Genomic DNA, 19,461 nt, shown 5'->3' with positions numbered 1-19,461 from the left:
AAATTACTCCTGATGGTGCTCAGGAGACAATATGGGATGCTGGGAATTCAACCCAGATTGGCCACGTGCATGGTAAACCCCCTACTCGCTAGGTTATTGCTGGCCCCCTATCTGATGATTCTTAAAGGGAATTGAGAAATAGCCAGGGAGAGGGGAGACAGCTGTGTGGGGGTGACTGTGGGCAGGTAGCATCTTGCCAACCTCAATGGCAATCTCCCTCACACTAAGGTCGAATGAGTCAAAGACAACATTTCCTGGTTTTTTTTTTCACTTTGGAGAAGGCCATGTTCTCTCTTGTACACCCTTTCTTTCTCTTCCCTCAAAGTTCTTTAAATTTCTTCCAATAAAGCTTTTGCCTCAGGATCTGGAAAAATTGTACAGCAGGTACAGTATTTGCCTTTACATGACTGATGTAGGTTCATCCCCTGAGCACTACCAGGAGTGATCCCTGAGTGCACATCCAGGAGAAAACCCTGAGTACCATTAGGTATGGCTCCAAACTCAAAACCTTTCGTTTTACTATTTTGCAAAACCAAAATGAAACCAACCAAACAAACAAAGGCAAACCAATATTTCCTGAAGAGTCATTTAGAGAAAATAAGTGCAAAAGTTCATGGCCTCTTAGTAGAATGCAGATACATGTGTGGACCCTTTCAGCATTTTGTGCTACTTCAAATTGATAATCTTGGATTACTTCCTCAATTATTTTAAGTTTACCTTACCTTCCTTATCGATGTAATAGAGCCATTCATCCCTGTTATCCGGGAGTGCTGCGAGGAATAATCAGTTAACCCAAGAGCCTGACAGACAGAAAAACTCAGAAAACTTAGCAGCCAGTCACTGCTGAGGTGAAGGAGCTGATGAGGGGACAGCAGTACCTTTGCTGGTGGTGTCCTAGTCTGCCACCTGAATCTGTAAATTCACCTCCTGAGTGTGCTGCAAGTGCTTCCACCTTCTCTTGAACTCGAATAAACTTCTCCAAGACCCACCACGCCACCACCACCACACACACACACACACACACACACACACACACACACACACACACACACGGCATCTTCTTTTCTCCCTGAGAGGAAAGCACCTCCCTATACTTTTCTATTCCCTTTTCTCCATCCTTTTCTGTTCCCACTGGGTATATCGGATTCATGTGCCCCGTAAACTCACCAAGATCCTTTACATTTGCCAGTTACATAGTCCTGCAAATGTCAACTGCTGCCTTTCCTTCAAGAAAGTCCCAGATACGACCGCTCTATAAAGTATTTTGCAAACTTCCTTGTTTAGTTTTGAGAAATAGTCTTCAGGGACTAATGTTACATAAACACTTTCAGAAGCATTGTTCAGATAGGCCTGGTCAGCCATAAAAGGAGTGTTAGCAAAACCCCAGCTGCCCTACCCTCTGGACCCATTTCGGGATTGTGCTGTGTAAGGACCACTGAGATACATCACTTTTGTGCATGTGTCCACACCCTCCTACCCACTTCCAGCTCACAGGGTGAGATGGTTTTGGGAATATGAAAGAGGCTTCGCTATTGTTTCTGAAGGTGGTGAATTCAGGACCCTTTAAAAACAAAAGTAAGGGACCTGAGAAATAGTACAGTGAAGCGGGTAGGGCATTTGCCTTGCACGCAGCCAACCTGGGTTCCATCCCCAGCATCCCTTATGGTCCCCCTGAGCATCACCAGATGTGACCCAAAAAGACAAAAATTAATTAATCAATTAAAAAATAAAAAATGTAAGACCTTGGTTTGAGAACTCAACCCTAACAGAACAATTCGCCCTCTTCTCCCATTAGCACCTTCTCCATCCAGTTTCTGGAAACACATTCTTCTTTATTCGAATGTTCACTGGTTTTTGGATTACTTTTATTCCCAGGTTCAACTTGCTTTTGCCTCTCCTCTGTTCCCGGGTGCAGTTTCTCCTCTCGCGAGTCTCAGTGATGGGAACATCCCTGCTCAGGGCCCATCTCAGATCTGACTAGAACAAAGAGGAGGGGAGCAGCCATGATTTCCTGATATTTTTTGCCTTTGTAGGCCTTGTAGGTTATCAGCCCTGGAAGCTTGTAGAAGTGTTGGGGGCCATTTGTTTATGTCTAATTACAGCCATGTCCTCTCACTATCAGTCACATGTGCTTGTTACCTAGATTGGAAATTCCACGGAAGCCAGGGCTGCGTCTTTGATGTCTTGACTCCCCCCTTCTCTGCCTTCCTTCTTCCCCACCCCACCCTCTGAAGAGCCTTCTGACACAGAATTGTTTTCTTTGAGCAGTCTTAGTGTCAGTGTTCGCTTTATAAAGAGGGGAGAGTTTCTACACCACCAGTAAAATAGTAACAACTACCTCTTTAGAAAAAGAAAAAAAACCAACGCAGAATTTCATGCTTCTTGCCTGTGGATCTTGCTGTGTGCTAAGGGTGTTTGATGGATATGGATCTCTTGTTAATCCCCACAGTTCCTCTTTTGGGTCTTTGCACTTATCCCTATTTTACAGATGAGGAAACTGAGGTTTTGAGGCAGAAGGACTTCCTACTCATCCCAGCTAGAATTACACTGGAGAGGAGTGCACCCCCAGGGCTGGTGTGACTCCAGAACCCAAATGTGAAATCGATGAGGATTTCTGTTCAGTTTCCTTTTGGTCCTGCTCCCTGCTGCCTAGTCCTCCCTTGGTGCTGGGCTGTGATTCCTCTGCCCGTTTAGACCATGAGGTCACAAGGTAGTTTAGCGCCTTAAGGAAGTTCAGTTAAATTTTGATAAACCTTATGAAAATAGAGAGCAATAATTAACTTCCCATATGTTAATGTTAACATCCAGTCTCTTTAGCCCAAGTCAGCCCGTGGGAAACCCTTCAGTGACTAGCTGCTAAATAACAAGGCCTGGATGTTATTTTCTAAAAAATCATGCCAGTTACTTGGGAAAGTAATGCGTGTTTTATTGCAAGGCAGTGTGAAGTCAGGCTCATGTAAAGTATTCTGTTTTTAACCAAGAAATAAGCAAACATTAAAATTCTTGACTGTTAGGTTTTTAAACAATGAAATCATTGTGTATTTTATAATGCCTTATAATTAAGGATTGACCCCAAGTTTTATTTTTATTCTTTATTGCTGCTGTTTATTTCATCTTGCCTATTCTCATACCTGGCACTGAATAGACACTCAAGAAATAATTCTTTTAAAGTTTGGTTAGTAACATACAAAGCATTTTCTTCATAAAGCTTCATTTACTTCTCAAAACCAACTTAAAATAGAAGCAGGTTTGAATATGCTCATTTAAGAGCTTAGAAGACTAAATCTGAGAAAGGTGACAGAAAGAAAAAAAAAGTCACTTGTTTTTTAAACAGCTTACATCTTTGGAATTGTTGTAAGACAGACCATTGTTTTTAAGCACTGCTAGCACTTTCTTTTAGGTGATTTATTTTTTAGCTCTAACAAACTTTATGAGTTTATGACTTGTAAAATAGAAAAAAAAATCCCCCATAATAGTTATTGGTTCCTTCCTATGTGCTAGACACTTAACAAGCTTGAGCTCCAGTCACTACTAAAGACTACCGTAGGAAATAGGTACTATTCTCCCTCAGCTTTATAGGTGTGCGAATAGAGGATGAGTTGGTTATCTGCTCAAGGTCAAACTCAACTCCGTTTAGAGCGTGAGAATTTTGAACACTGACCGATTGTGGTAACGTCAGCCATTCCTACTTCCCCTCCACGGCCACCAAAGCCATTGTAAAAGGCAGCTTTAACTGATGTTTAAAATGTCACAAATTGTAGTGCCCCAGATACGGCTTTAGGAAGCAAACACCTGCCAATTAGAGCTTTTTTAACATGCCTAAATTTGTTTACATACAAAGGAGTGCTCATATTTTTTTACCAGATGTTGCACTTTTCTCTGAATACAGTGTGCTTTTGGAGAATTACATGCTTTCTTTTTTTTCCCCCCTTCAAGTCTTTTTTTAGAGCAATACTGGATTTACAGAAAATTGAGAGGAAGGTGTCGAGGATGCCCAGACACCTCTGTGGGTGCCTATATATCCCTCCCTTCCCCCACCTCTCAATAAACCAACATGCCCAACAGAGGCTCCATTAGTTACAATTGCTTATCCTAATGGATGCACCAGGGGCTGTGGTTTGCCCAAAAAGATTTACTTAAAAAGGTGAACCTAAAAATTTCACTCTTTTGTAGGATTATCCGGGGAGGGTTGGAAGGGGACCTCAAAAGCATTGCTCTGGGGTCCCCAACTGAATCTGACAGTTAAGTCCTAGGAGTATGGAGCTGTGCTAAGGCCCTACTCCTCCTGCTGGCGCTCAGGGGCCATGTGGTGCTAGGGTTTGAATTTGGCTCTACCACATGCATTCACTCCTAGTCACTGAGCTTTCTCCCCTGACACTTGGGTTTCATTCTTGGCATGTATATTACATTCTGAGGGTTTGGAAAAATTATGCAGATTGTTTTTCTGTTTCTTTAGTTTTTGTTTGTTTGATTTTTTGGGGGGCAACACCTGGCATTGCTCCAGAGTTTATCTTGGATCTGTGTTCAGGGATCACTCCTGTAGCGGTTTCGGGGACCATATGGGATTCTGGGAATCGAACCCTGGTCAGCCAGCCACACATGAGACAAGTGCCCTACCTGCTGTCCTATCTCTCTAGCCCCCGAGTATTTCTATTGCCCTAAAATCATCTATGTTCTTCCTATTAATCTCTCCCCCATTTGGCCATTTAGCAACCATCAATCTTTTAATACTTTTGTTGTTTTGCCAATTTACTTTTCCAGAGAGTCACAGGATTGCAATCACACACAATATGTAGACCTTTCAAATTGTCTTCTCTCTTTTTTTCCCTTTTTTATAATTTTATTCATTGAATCACCGTGAGAACAGTTATAAAGCTTTCAGGTATAAGTCTCGGTCATACAATGAAACACCCAACCCTTCACCAGTGCCCATTATCTACCACCATAAACACCAGTATACCCCCCCATCCCACACCCTCCTCCTACCTGTAGGACAGATGATTTCCACATTAATCTCTCTCTACTTTGATTACATTCAATATTTCAACTCCAGACCCATCATTATTATTTAGGATTTTACCCCAGCACTCAGATATGCCGAAAAGGCAATAGTAGGCAATTTGTTTTCTATTGCTGGTTATGAATAACATACGATGTCGCACAGCCACAGTAGTGGCCTCGTGATTTTGGAATTCTGATATTTTAACATCTCCATTTGTCCCTGTCGCGTGCTAGTGTAGCCCAATGGCATCTGTTCACTTAATATCAATTGTTAAGTGATATTTTAACAATTAAATCTGGAGGGTTCCTGCCAAAACCTGTTGGGTTCTGAGATTTGTTCCTGAGTCTCTTGGATCATGGTCATTAAGCAGCTTGATCAGGAGCCAGAGAGGCCATTTGTGGGCAGCGACTTGGGGGTCTTGTTGGGGTGGGGAGGAAAGGGCTTGCTCCACCCCATCCCAAGAGGCCCTGCGTGTCCCATTACTGCAGGCCCAATTCTGACTGTCCAGTGACCTCTGGAAGATGATGGCCACCGAGCCACCAAGGGGCAGTAGAAGGAGGGAGGGAGAGCAGTCTTTCCTCCCTGGGGTGGCCCGGCGCCAGTAACCTACAGCAGGGACCAGACGCATTTCTGCCTAAAGCTGCTGGGTTTCAAGATTTGTTTCTGAGTCTCTAGGATCATGGCTGTTAAGCTGCTTGATCAGAAGCCAGAGAAGCCGTTCATGGGCAGCGACTCAGGGGTCTCGTTGGGGTGGGGAGGAAAGAAAATTGTCTTCTCTCAGTTAGTAATGTGCATTTAAGTTTCTCTGTCCTTACATGACTAGATAGCTTATTTCTTTTCGTGCAAAATAATATTCCAATGTCTAGGACTACCACAGTTTATCATTTTACCTCCTAAGGATATCTTGGCTGCTTCCAAATTTTAATAATTAGGACTGTGACATCCATAGGCATTCATGTAGAGGTTTCTGTCCAGACATGAATTTTCATCTACTTTGGATAAATACCAAGTATCTTGGTTGCTGGTTCATATGCGGTAGGGCATTTGCCTTGCACGCAGCCAGCCTGGCCGAGCCAGGTTCGATTCCTCCGCCCCTCTCGGAGAGCCTGGCAAGCTACCGAGAGTATCTCGCCCGCATGGCAAAGCCTGGCAAGCTACCCGTGACATATTCAATATGCCACACACAGTAACGACAACTCTCAAAATGGAGACGTTACTGGGCCCACTTGAGCAAATCGATGAACAATGGGAGGACAGTGTTTGTTTTTGATATCATATCGTAGGAGTATGTTTATGTGAGCACACGTGCGTGTGTGTGTGTATGTGTGTGTGTTTTAGGGGGTAAAACTCCCTGCTCCTCCCAAGTCTCCTTCAGGAGACACCAAGGCCTCACCAGTGATTCTCAGCTACCTGGACTGGCTGTTTCATGCAGAGTCTTGACAAGGTGAGGCTGCTTGGGCCCAGTCATGCGAGGGATTACCTGGGCCACCTGAGGCCTCAAAGTCCACATCTCACTAGTGCTCTGGAGTCTCCCAGGTTATGTTCAGTGGTCAATGTGGTACAAGGAATCTAACTGGGGTAAATGGATTGCAAGGCAAACACGCCCCACCCCAACTCCAGCACTGCCTGGGTGAAGCCCGGTGGTTTCCTGAGCATCACCACAGGTGATCCTGATGACCCCCAACACCACTGAATCCAAGCGTTGGACCATCTGACCTAGACCAACTATTGTTGGGAGTAGCCCCAGAACCCCCTGTGCACTGTTTTGGAGGCCCCTCTCCCCCATTGCAAATTTTTGGAAAAAAAAAACCTTCAGAAAGCATCTCGAGAGATATCTGAACCATTTTGCATTCACACAGGCAATGAGTGAGTTTGTGTTGTTCTACATCCTCACTCCAATTTGGCATTGTCAGTGTTCGAATTTTGGACATTCCAATTTGTGTGTAGAGGTATAGCACTCTTGTCAAAACTTGCATTTCCTTGATTAAATAATGAAGAAGATATTTTCACATGCTTATCATGTGAATATCATCCTTCATTCATTATCTCTTTGTTTTCATTGGGGGAGTGGGGAAATTGGACCATAGATGGCTGTGTTCAGGGGCAGTTACTGGTTTAGTGCCCATGAGTGACTCCTGGTGGTGCTCAGAGGCCCATATATGATGCTTGGGATTTGAATTGGGGTTGGCTGAATGCAAGGCAAGTATCTTAACCCAGGTACTATCTTTGTAGCCTTTCGTATGCTCTTTTAAGATTTACATTATACTGCATTGCTCATAAGCTTTTTTTTTTTTTTTTTTGCATTTTGAGGGTCCCACCTAGTGGTACTCAGAACTTACCCTTGGTTCTGGGATCATTCCTGGCAGGGCTCAGGATGGTGCCAGGGATAGTAACCAGGTCAGTCATATGCAAGGCAAGAGTTCTTCCCGCAGTACTATTCCACTACAGCTTTGCCGCCCCCCCCCCCCCCGCTCCCTGCCCCAAAGGTCTTTATGTAAGTGAATGATTAATTTTGAGTATTCCTTGAAGAAGAACTTTGAAAAATGATCTTCTATTTCTGAAGGCATATTTGAACTCCAAGAAGAGGAAAACAAAAGGTTCAGATTCTTTGGAAAACAATTTGAAAGTTTCTCAAAATGTTAAAAAATAGAGTTACAGCATGGGAGCAATTGTACTTCCAAGTACGCACCCAAGAAATAGTAAATCTACCACATGAGAATTTTTACATGTATGTTCATAGCATTATTCATTAGAGTTGTTGGACTCAAAAGTCTACCGATGAATTAATGAATTAACAAAGTGGTATATATAACATGATATGATTGGCAATTAAAATTAAATTAAAGGAATACTGATTATGTGTAATAACATGGGTGAGCTTTAAAATCGTTGTATTCAAAGAAGCCAGACACAAAATTCACACAATATAGCAAATACATACATTTATAAAACAGATTAGTAATTGCAGGTGACTGGGGTCGGGAAAGAGGTGATATGGAGGATAACTAATAATAGGTACAGAATTTTAGGGGTTGCTATAAAACTGTTGTAAAATGAGGTAATGATGATGTTTTTACAATTCAGTGAATTCTAAAAGTCAATGAATTGTGTACTTTGGAAAAGTTAATTTATGCTCTATAAATTATATCAATACAATGTAATGCTCTTAAGTTGAGATGGGGAGAGAGAGAAAGGCAAAAACACACTGACCATTGGTACTGTGTTTTCCCCAAGGGTAAAGTTTCATTATGTAGTCCATTCTGATGTGATTATTAGAAAGGCGACATTACAAATTTGAAATGCCAGCCTCAATTCCATTATATTAATAGAATACTAAAAGAGAAATGTGAATGACTTTTTTAATTCTAACACTGTGTCATAAGTCTCTGGTAATACAATTTCTGTTCAGAAATGAATACGTTTATAGGTTACGCTGTTTTATTTTTTTAATTTTTGGTAATCATGATCATTGTATTCACTGTGTGTATTTAAAGCCATTTTTAATGTGAACTTGTAAAGTGCTTGTAAAAATGATGATTATATTAAAAATTAGTTGGGCTAATTAGATCTAAAAGTATGATTCCATCTATTTAGCAGAAAAGGTCAGATGGGTAAAAAGATCAGAAATCATTATGTATGAAATGTTACTTTCAATTTTGAACTAGTGTAGTTCCTGCATTTTTATGACTCATAAAGTATCATGGATTATTTCTCTGGTACCCAGATTCCTTGTGAATGAGATGTTTTCTAATTGTGTTAGAATTTAAATGGATCTCTGTTTGAAATTGCAGTCTTTTAATGATTAGTCTTAACTTCAGTTTTATTATTTAAACAAATGTCCCTTTTTTCCAGTTTGTGGCTGGTATCACCTTCTGGTGCCCATGCTTGAGTCCCCTTTGAAAATTCTCTGAGTGTACATTTTTTATCTTGTTACTGTTCCAAAACAATGAATTGTATAGAGAATTTCCTGAGTGCTTTTGCTCTGAAGGTATACTTTTCTCTAAATGCACCTAATAAGTATTTACTGACAATATTAAGCAGGGATTACTACATTTTCACTAAGTGACACATTTACTTTTTAAAAAGCTTTATTGAGATATAGTTGATCTGCCATTCCCCTCACCCATTTGAAATGATTAGCTCAGTAATTTTCTGAGATATTCACAGATATCTGCAATCTCACTACAGTTCCTTTATAGAACTTTGTTATTACTTGAAAAGAAACCATGTACCTTGGCTGTATCACCTCCCTCATTCCTACTCCCTCCATCAACCCCTAGCAACTAATCTACTGTCTTCATCTATAGTGTTCTTTACTATGGACATTTCGTATGGGTGGAATCTTATAATATGTGCACTTTTATGCCTCGATCCCACTTTATAGACATTAAAGCTTATTGTGTTTTATAATGAAAAGTCAATTTACAGGAATATTTAATAATTATACGTATAATAGATGCAGATAATTCAGCAATAAAAGCTGGAAACTTTAACACTTTCAATAATGGATAGAGCAATTAGGCAGAAGATCAACAAGAAATAAAAAATTGAGCAACACTGTAAATCAGCTATTCTAACAGATACATATAAAGCACTTGCAAACAATAGCCAAATAGACATTTTTCTCTTTTTTTGAGTTTTTTTGTTTGTTTGTTTTGGTACATACCTGGCAGTGCTCAGACTTACACCTGTATCTACACTCAGGGTTCCTACTCCTAAGAGGCTCATAGAATTTAAATGGGCCTTCTCTGTTAGAAATTACAGCATTTTAATGATTATTCTTAATTTCAGTTTTATTATTAAGTTAGTGAGTAAATATATACTCACTCCTGATAGGCTAAGGGACCATATGGGTGCCAGGCATAGAACCACCTCAGTTGGCTATGTGCAAGGCAAATGCCTTTTCCCACTGTACTATTGCTCTGACCCCAAGAATATACATTTTTATAAAGTATATAGCAAACCTCCTGATTATACCATGTTCTATTTTCAAATGACCATAAAAATCTTAATCAATTAGGAGAATAAAAGTAGTACCTATCTTCTCTAAACACGGTAAAATAAAATTTTAAATTATTAACAGAAATAAAAGGGCAAAAATAGGTCCAAAGTGAAACAGCATATTTCAAAATAATTCATAGGTTAAAAGAGAAGTTGTAAAATACTTTGAGTTGCACTGTAGCACTGTCCTCCTGTTGTTTATCGATTTGCTCGAGAAGGCCCAGTAACATCTCCATCGTGAGACTTGTTGTTAAGTGGGCGAGATATTGTCGGTAGCTTGCCGGGCTCTCCCAGAGGGGCAGAGGAATCGAACTCGGGTCGGCCACGTGGGCCGCATGCAAAGCAAATGCCCTACCCGCTGTGCTATCGTTCCAGCCCATTTTGAGATGAATGAGTTGAAATGAGTAGAGTGAATTTGGTGGTTTATATCATGGACCAACCATGTGTTCATACACTCTGATTTTAATGTATCTCCTTAACTGAGTCCAAATAAACTGAAAATACAGATTTGAATAGCAGTGACTCTTTTCTTATAGTTTGTACGTTACAATGATGAATATGTTAGTGCAGAATACCTGCTAATGGAACATTTTTCTAGTTTCTTTGCATCATTTGCTAGCCTACTATTCTCTTAAATTTCTTTGTATTTTATTTAATACAAAAAATGGCATGTATAAACATTTTCATTTCCACTTTCCAGAACTTAGTAGTTGAATTATTGGCTCTTGCTTTACATAAGTCAAAGAACAATTAATGAGAACCTCTTAAAATCCAGTAAGACTTTTGTTACTAAATTAAGATAATACTCAGTTATTTTCCTTATATTCAGTTATTTTCCTTAAAGTCAGTCTCATGTGCAAATACCTGTATGAGCATTTTATGGGAGATTCCAGGGAAGTTAATTTCAATTTCAAGTTTCAAGTTAATTTCAAGTGATCTTTTAGGTTGGAGTGAAAATTGAATTTCTTCTGTTGAGTCTACAGTGTGTAGAAGTTGATTTGGCATGCAGTTTGACAATAGAGTCACCATTTTAAGATGTGTCTAATTAAGTTTTTCATATGAATTAGATGTGGCTTGAAATGTAATATATGTCTTCTGATTTGTTACAGAGCACAAAAATAGTCACAGTAAAGACAAAAGGAAAACCAGGAAGCGGAGGGAGAGGAATAGCCTGGCTGATGATGTGGCTGTCTTAAAGAGCAGTTTAGCAACAAAGGCACAATCTGCCCATGGCAACAAGACTGGCAGCCTGAGGGGAAAGAAGACCCACAGAAGAGCAAAGCGTTTTTTATCCTATCCACGGTTTGTAGAAGTAATGGTGGTGGCAGACCACAGAATGGTTTCATACCATGGATCAAACCTTCAACACTATATTTTAACTTTAATGTCAATTGTAAGTATATTCAAGAGAAGGTGATTTATGAGGTCCCTAATGTACCATTGGGGACTAGGTTTCCACCCAGTGCTTTGGAAAATCATTCAGGGCCGGCATTTGAACAGATTCAGACAAGTGGCTGAAGGGAGCATAAGATTCCTCATAGGTTGCCTTTATATAATGACAATAACAGTTATCAGTGTTGAGTGTTTATTCTGTGTCAGACAATGTGCTTTTTACTTAAAAGGCATCATTTTAATCCTCCCAGCAACTCTCTTAGGTAGGATTATCATCCCCATTATATACAGAAGAAAACTGAGCCTTAGAGGAGTTAGGTCACTTGTCCATGGTCACGTAAAGCTAGTAAGTGGCTTAGAGATTGTATGTGACCTTTAGCTTGTCCAGTTCCCCAAACCAAACTTCTTTTGTCTGACTTCTCTTTGTCTGGTGTATAAACTTGCACAGCCAGGTGTGGGTCTCCAGGAAGACTTTGAATGCTGGCTAGGAATCAGAGTCACCCATCGAGCTCTTTCAAGTGCAGCTGCTCGCCTCGGCCCCTGTCCCCAGCATTCTAATTAAGTAGCCCTGGGGGGAGGCCCAGGAATCTCTCACTCTATTTTTCTGCTCTCACTTTCGATTGAAAAGGCATGATGGGACAAAATATCAGACAACACCAGAGGTTTTGGTATAAAGCAAACACTTAATATCATACTTTCAGACTTCTTCCTAGACGCAGACACTGATAAAAAAGATTGTGCGTGCGTGTGTGTATGTGTGTGTGTATTTCTAATCTACACTGCCCAATAGAATAGAATGCAAGCCATATATATGTAATTCTAAATATTCTGGTATCCTCTTTAAAAGTAAATATCTAATTTTAATAGTTATGATAATATGATTTATATCTGAATATTATTGTTCAAAATTGATGTTTTTTTCATACCGAGTCTTCAAAGGCTGGTACCTTTTGTACTCATAGCACATCTCAATTCAGACAAGCTGTATTTCAGTTGCTCAGTGCATAGGTGTAGCAAGTAGCTGCTACCTTGGACAGAGCCACTCGAGCTCTGTGTGTGTGTGTGTGTGTGTGTGTGTGTGTGTGTGTGTGTGTGTGTGTGTTTTGCCCGCGATCGAACCTAGGGCCTCAGGTATATATAGCCCTGGCCTGTAGTATTTCTTAAGCAAGTGTGTATCCATAGACAACTCCTTTTCAAGTGGAAATGGAGCATTCTCACATGCAGTTTTCTGTATTACTATTTTCTTTAAATCACTTAATCACTTAATCACTTAATCCCCGTTATTCATCGATTTATTCGAGCGGGTGCCAGTAACGTCTCCATTCATCCCGGTTGCGTGCTAGCGTAGCCCTTTTTTCTTTAAATAATGGAGATTTTTTGGTGGCAAAAATCTTTTATAGTAATCTCTAAAACCTCAGCATAGTCCTTTTTCCATCAGTGATTTGACCCTAAATTTGGGGGGAACATGAATCTACTTTTAGTAAACTCCCCAAATGAATGTAAAAAACAAGAATGTTTGGGAACATTGCTTAGAGTTTTCTCTTTCTTCTCTTTGGCTTTGGTTATTGTATTTCCTCTGACTGTTGGGAACCATTTCCCCATTCCACACTCCAGGCTGCCTCCCATTTTTCTCCTCTCTTCCCTTCTTGCCCTTATGCCCTTGTACTGTGCTGTTTCGGACGAGGGAAAGAAAAACATACTTTGGCTTTGCAAATCAAATCCATTTCTGCCCCATAAATTTAGACTTATCATAAAAATTTCAGTTGTGAGTGTGGACTTCAGGTCAAATTGACCTAGGTCAAGAGTTCAGACTCTACTACTCAATTCTGTATAATTGTGGGCAAGTTACTTACTTTCTATGAGTCTGAGTTTTTGTCATTTGTTGATTAGAGGCAAAAATAATACTTTGGTGAATTTTTCTGTGGGCCTGAATACAAGTGCATATGATGTTTTAACAAAGATCTTGTCCACTTGTAAATATTTCTATCTACCAGTTTAGCAATGAAAATTGAATTTAGGTTAAGAATGCAATGGGAGGTACAAGGGAGGAAGGAGCAATACTAGCAGAAGTGGTCAATAGATGATTCCAAAATGATAGCCAAGAATTTCTGAGATGAAAGAACTTGAGCAAGATTTTATGCATACATTTTTGTCACAGAGAACATGTCGGTTTCCATGACAGTGCAATTTTTATAGCAAATATCTAGGAATTAAAACTTGTTTGAATTGATTATCATATAAAACCACTGAATCTTAGTCACAAAATATTAAGGGAAATACAAAAATGCAGTCTGTATGTTGCATGAATTATGAAGTGGAGCCAAGCATAATTGAATTGCTTCTTGTTTACATAGAGTTCACAATTAACTTTGAAAAATTTATCTCGGTTGCAGGTAGACTCTATCTATAAAGACCCAAGTATTGGAAATTTAATTAATATTGTTATTGTGAACTTAGTTGTGATTCATAATGAACAGGTAATAAAGTATTTTTCTTCTTTTTTCTCTCTGTATCTGAAATGGCATATCTACATGGCGTTGGTATAACTGAATAACCATAATTATTTTCTATATTCAGGAAGGACCTTCCATATCCTATAATGCCCAAGCAACATTAAAAAACTTCTGTCAGTGGCAACATTCACAGAACTACCCAGGTGGTATCCAGCATGATACTGCTGTTCTTATAACAAGGTACCTGGACTTCTTGTTTCTTCACATCTCTTTGTTTTGGGTCATGTTGATGGGGTGAAGTTATAAATCTCTGGAAGCCAGTCCCTCACGCAGGATTTTACTGCTTGTTGTGGCAGTTCCCTTGCGACTTGGAGAATAATTAGAAATATCCTTGGTCCCCAGTCAATACTTACTAATGGTACTTATCTCAGTTGTGATGACAGAGAGTGTCTCCAGATATTGCCAAATGTCTCTTGAGTAGGAGGGGAATAAGCACCCTTAAACAATAGCAATGTAGCACTGTCCTCCCACTGTTCATCGATTTGCTCCAGCGGGCACCAGTAACATCTCCATTGTGAGACTTGTTACTGTTTTTGGCATATAGAATACGCCATGGGGTGCTTGTCAGGCTCTGCCATGCAGGCGGGATACTCTTGGTAGCTTGCCAGGCTCTCCGAGAGGGACGGAGGAATCGAACCCGGGCCACCTGCCCGCAAGGCAAACGCCCTACCTACTGTGCTATCTCTCTATCCCTAACCAATAGGATCCCAATAAAGAATCCCAGTAAAGTTTACTGAGATCCTATTGGTTAATGACTCTTAACCAATAGGATCCCAGTAAACAATAAATATATTAGGCTAGATAGAAAATGCTTTTATAAGTGAGCAGTTGCTCTTCAGATTGAGCTGGTTGTGACTATACAGGCTGAACGCTGGCCCAGTGCAGAATTTTCCATGAACTTCCAGGCAGTCATAAAGAAATATTTGGGGTAGATGCAAAGCAGTGCTCAAGCAATGCTGGAAACCTCCAGGGCTATACGTGTTGGTGCGCAGGTATCTCCAGGACTCACCAGCAATGTTCTAGAGACCAGGTGGTATGGAAAATAGAACCCAGGTGAGGTATCCATGTGCCCTAACCATTGTAGCATCTCTCAGCTCAGAAAGCATACTTTTTAAATGTAAGATCTCCCAATTTTCTAATGGTATAAAATTATTTAAAATTCTGTAATGGTAAGAAAGGTGTATGCTGGTGCAGTTGTGCCTCCTTTGGGCCACTTCCATTGAAATTGATCACAAATGCTTCCTCTGATTTCAGGGACTGGATAATAATACAGTGGGTAGGGCATTTACCTTGCATGTAGCAGACCCGGGTTTGATTCTCAGCATCCCATATGGTTTCCCTAGTCTGCCAGGAGTAATTCCTGAACACAGAGCAAGGAGTAACTCCCGAGCATTGCTGGATGTGTGGGTGTGTCCCCCCAAAGAAAAACAAAGAAACAAACAACAACAAATGGTTCCTCTTCACTAAGTATAAATGAAAAGCATTTGGAACTTGTTCAGGGATAATGTTAAGAAAACAGAATGACTTACTCCAAGGTAAGAGGAAAAGTCCAGATGGAGAGGTTTCTGATTACCTTGTGACAGACCTTTCAGAGTAGCTTTAGATTGTGGCCCCAAAACTGTTCAACGTGTGCCCCTTTGGAGTTACTACTGTGCTTTTCAAACCCCCCATCTCTAATTTGGGTGCTGTTGTGAGTGCCTAGAATACTTGGAGGTGTTGGCATGTATTGATATCTTCTCTTCAGTGTAATAAAGCCCTAAATCTCTTTGCTTTCAGACAGGATATCTGCAGAGCTCAAGACAAATGTGACACCTTAGGTGAGTTTACTCTGCATGTCCTTGACAACTGCTGCAGTTTGTGCTATGTTTTCACTCAAAGCCACAGTTGCTTTTTAAGATAAATGCTTGTTTGTCTGTTTGTGTTCTTCTAATAGGTCTTGCTGAACTAGGAACCATTTGTGATCCCTATAGAAGCTGTTCAATAAGTGAAGACAGTGGCCTGAGTACAGCTTTCACAATTGCCCATGAACTGGGCCATGTGTAAGATTTCTGTCTACATTTTTATTCAATTCAGACTTACATAAAAATTCTTTGAATCAATATTGTTGTTTCTTGAATCAATATTGGTTTATATAAGATTGCACGTAACAAAAGTCGGACATCCACTTGACTTTTTTTTTTTTGAGGGTGTATGGCCCTTAGCAAGTCACAGTAAAATTTGAAAAGTTAATCGGGAGAAATGACTTTGCCTTCAGAAAGTTGAGTAATGTACCCTCTTCATCTGTCGCTTGTTTGCGTCATTGGTAAACCAAGTTATGCAAAGGTTCTTGTATGCAAAGTCTGATATTCTCCTTTTCTGTAGGTATTTGGAGTCACGTGCCTTTCCATCCTCACCACTGAAACTGACGATGTATCAGCTTAGAGAACATCTCTAACTTCACATCTTTGTCTAGGAGTTTCCCCCTAACACGGCTCTGGGTCACAGTGTATTCACAAGACCTGCATAGTCTCTGGGAGCAGTTATATCTCTCAGGAAAGGCAATGAGGAAAGATACAGAGAAGAAATCATCCCCTAATGGTTACTACTAAATGACTATTATGAAGTTGACTTTTGCCCTTTTGCTCTTTAGTAACAGATTATGGCTAGATCGGTCACGGTCACGGTTGGTCACAGTCACGGTTGGTCACGGTCACGGCTGGTCACGGTCCTCCTGTTGTTCATCGATTTGCTTGAGCGGGCCCAGTAACGTCTCCATCATGAGACTTGTTGTTACTGTGTTTGGCATATCGAATATGTCACAGGTAGCTTGCCAGGCTTTGTGGTGCGGGCAAGATACTCTAGCTTGCCGGGCTCTCCAAGAGGGGCAGAGGAATCGAACTCAGGTCAGCCATCTTGGCCGCTTGTAAGGCAAATGCCCTACCGCTGTGCTATCGCTCTAGCACATGGCTAGATCATGAGGTGAAACAGTGTGAATTGACTAGAAATTCTGATTTTTAATTTTATCTACTTTGGGGAAGGGATCTTCCAAGTGGTGCTCAAGAGGCCAGGGCAGGGTGTGTGTGTGTGTGTGTGTGTGTGTCGGGGGGGGGGGGGGGGGGGTGTGTCCTCAGGACAGTTGGTTTAATGTAAGTTCCTAAGGATTCAATGCTTCTTAGAACTTTTGGGGTCAGGAATTGCCTAAAATCCCCAGCAGTGTTCCAGGTTTACGTAGCTTGATACGCTCTGGGGAACATGTGGTGCCTGGAATTGTATTGAATATGCAAGTCACATTCCCTTATCCCTGTACTATCTCTCCTTCCCCAGACATTCTTATTTTTAATTTGCATCATTTTCTTTACTATATGACTCTGAGAGAATTTTCAAACGTTTCTTGAATCAATATGGTCATATATAGTTTGCATGTAAGTTGTTAACTATTATGGAGATCTTATATTCTACAAATCAAATTCTTCATTCAGGAAATATTTTTGAAGTGCCTTATTTGTAGCACACTATACTAATCAAAATCATAAATCACAAATCATCCTGTTATTCGTCGATTGCCTCGAGCAGGCCCCAGTAACGTCTCCTTCATCCTAGCCCTGAGATTATATTCAAGGCTCTTTAGGAGAATGAGACCCATCATTGTTACTGGTATTTGGCATATTGGGTACGCCACGGGGAGTTTGCCAGACTCTGCCGTGTGGGCAGGCTACATTCGGTAGCCTGCCAGGTTGTCCAAAGTAGGAATGAGATAAGATGTCATAAAAAAGATGTCGCACAGCCTCAAATGCGGCTGCGCGGTTCCGGGAGCTGGTTTTTATAGTCTCTGAGTCTTGGCCATTGATGGCGCCAGGGGGCCAGTTGGTGGGTGTGACCCCCGCCTACTGGAATTTGGAGGATCTGGGTGGAGGATGCTCAGCCCCGATCCGAGTAGGCTTGGAGATCTCGGCCCTGGAACCTGTGTGACTTTGTCCCTCTGCCAGTACCTTCATGTGTGCGGAGAGTGGTCTCAGCATGGTGGTGGCTGGGCCTGGAGGTCTTCGGCTGCCGGAGCCCTGGTCGGGGCGGGGAGGAAAGCTCAACCCGCTCCCCTCCAAGGGGTCCCAGCGAGCGAGGACAGTCAGGCGCAGGGGCAGGAGGTGGATTCAGGCTGTGTAACATGGAGATCCAGTTGCCTGAGGTGCCGTTGTTGAGAATCTTCTCCTTTCTGGATGTATTCAGCTTGCTACAGGTTTCCAAAGTGAACAAGTCCTGGAAGAAAGTTGCAGAGACTGAATCCCTGTGGAGAAACCTGTGTCTGAAAAAATGGAGCTTCTGCAGTTTCACTCAGCTTCAGGGCACACAGACATGGAAGAACTATACTGATCATTAAGCAAGATATATAAAAGTAGTTCTAATTCAATTCAACATATAATAGGTACATTTAAAAACACACATTAGCATACTCCTGTCTTTCCCCCAAAGAAATATTGTCAGGTGCACAATACTTAGAGAATAAAGGAGCAAAGCTTTCACTAAGGCAATTGTATTCTTTTTTAGTCTCACTACTCTCTGTCCATTGGAATCTAAAACATATTTGTGAAACATATCACCTTCTTAGAACACAGTTTAAAAGTTACTATTTCTGCCACCAGTTTCCATAAAATAAGGTCTCCAAAACTAAATAGAAAATAAATGAATTATGGGGGAAATAGAGTTTCATAGCCACGCAATTTCAAAGAAAATGTTTCTAGCCTAGTTTTGCTTGGAGCTATAGACTCAATAGCATTAAAATAAAGGATCTGACTTGTTTTGCATAAAAGAAATTACCTAATATATGTACCTTAATAGGAGCGATAGCACAGCGGTAGGGCGTTTGCCTTGCACGCAGCCAACATGGCCGACCCGAGTTCGATTCCTCCGCCCCTCTCGGAGAGCCCGGCAAGCTACCGAGAGTATCTCGCCCGCACGGCAGAGCCTGGCAAGCTCCCCGCGACGTATTCGATATGCCAAACACAGTAACAACAAAGTCTCCAATGGAGACGTTACTGGGCCCGCTCGAGCAAATCGATGATCAATGGGAGGGCCTTTATTTACTTTACCTTAATAATGTCAAAATTATTTAAACATAAGCTTTTGGGGAATTTGTTTTTCATGTGGTCTAATAAATTCCATTAGATCATTAAATCAGAGATGAAAATTTGTTCATGAAGAGTAGGGTAATATTCATTGTGTTAGCTATTCTTGTTCCAGAGAAAGTTGTCTGATTACATGATGAAATAAACTGGCTTGTATGAGGTACTGATGGGTTTCAGGAATAAATAATAAGTCCTTTACCTAATGAAGAAAGAAATATGATTTGAGTGCTTTACTTAGATTTGTAAATATAAGTGTTAATATACTTAAGAACAAAAATGGGGAATGTTTCTAAAGAAAAAGGACTCAAACATTTAGAACTACTACTGAATTCAATCAAGAGAGTTTGAGTCTTTCCACCTTATAATTTTTATCTAGAAATTGAGGGATCATGTTTTTAAAGAAAAAATCCAGAGGAGTTAATGGTATGAATTTTACAGGATTTTATCTACCTTA

The 19,461-nt window shown here is 40.7% G+C and overlaps 1 protein-coding gene across 1 annotated transcript in view; it reads left to right on the top strand.

Moving 5' to 3' along the window:
- The window catches only part of ADAMTS9 (ADAM metallopeptidase with thrombospondin type 1 motif 9), a 179,780-nt gene that overhangs the window by 20,447 nt on the left and 139,872 nt on the right, over nucleotides 1-19,461 (top strand). The window contains exons 4-8 of the mRNA XM_056129367.1: nucleotides 11,113-11,396; nucleotides 13,789-13,872; nucleotides 13,973-14,088; nucleotides 15,685-15,725; nucleotides 15,842-15,947. Of these exons, the coding sequence (XP_055985342.1) occupies nucleotides 11,113-11,396; nucleotides 13,789-13,872; nucleotides 13,973-14,088; nucleotides 15,685-15,725; nucleotides 15,842-15,947 (631 nt within the window). The remainder of the gene's footprint in view (nucleotides 1-11,112; nucleotides 11,397-13,788; nucleotides 13,873-13,972; nucleotides 14,089-15,684; nucleotides 15,726-15,841; nucleotides 15,948-19,461) is intronic.

The sequence above is a fragment of the Sorex fumeus genome, unplaced genomic scaffold (genome assembly GCF_029834395.1).
Source record: "Sorex fumeus unplaced genomic scaffold, SorFum_2.1 ptg000072l, whole genome shotgun sequence".
Taxonomy (NCBI): Eukaryota; Metazoa; Chordata; class Mammalia; order Eulipotyphla; family Soricidae; genus Sorex; species Sorex fumeus.
Note: the sequence above shows the minus strand (reverse complement) of the source record. Positions and strands in the feature narration are given on the sequence as shown.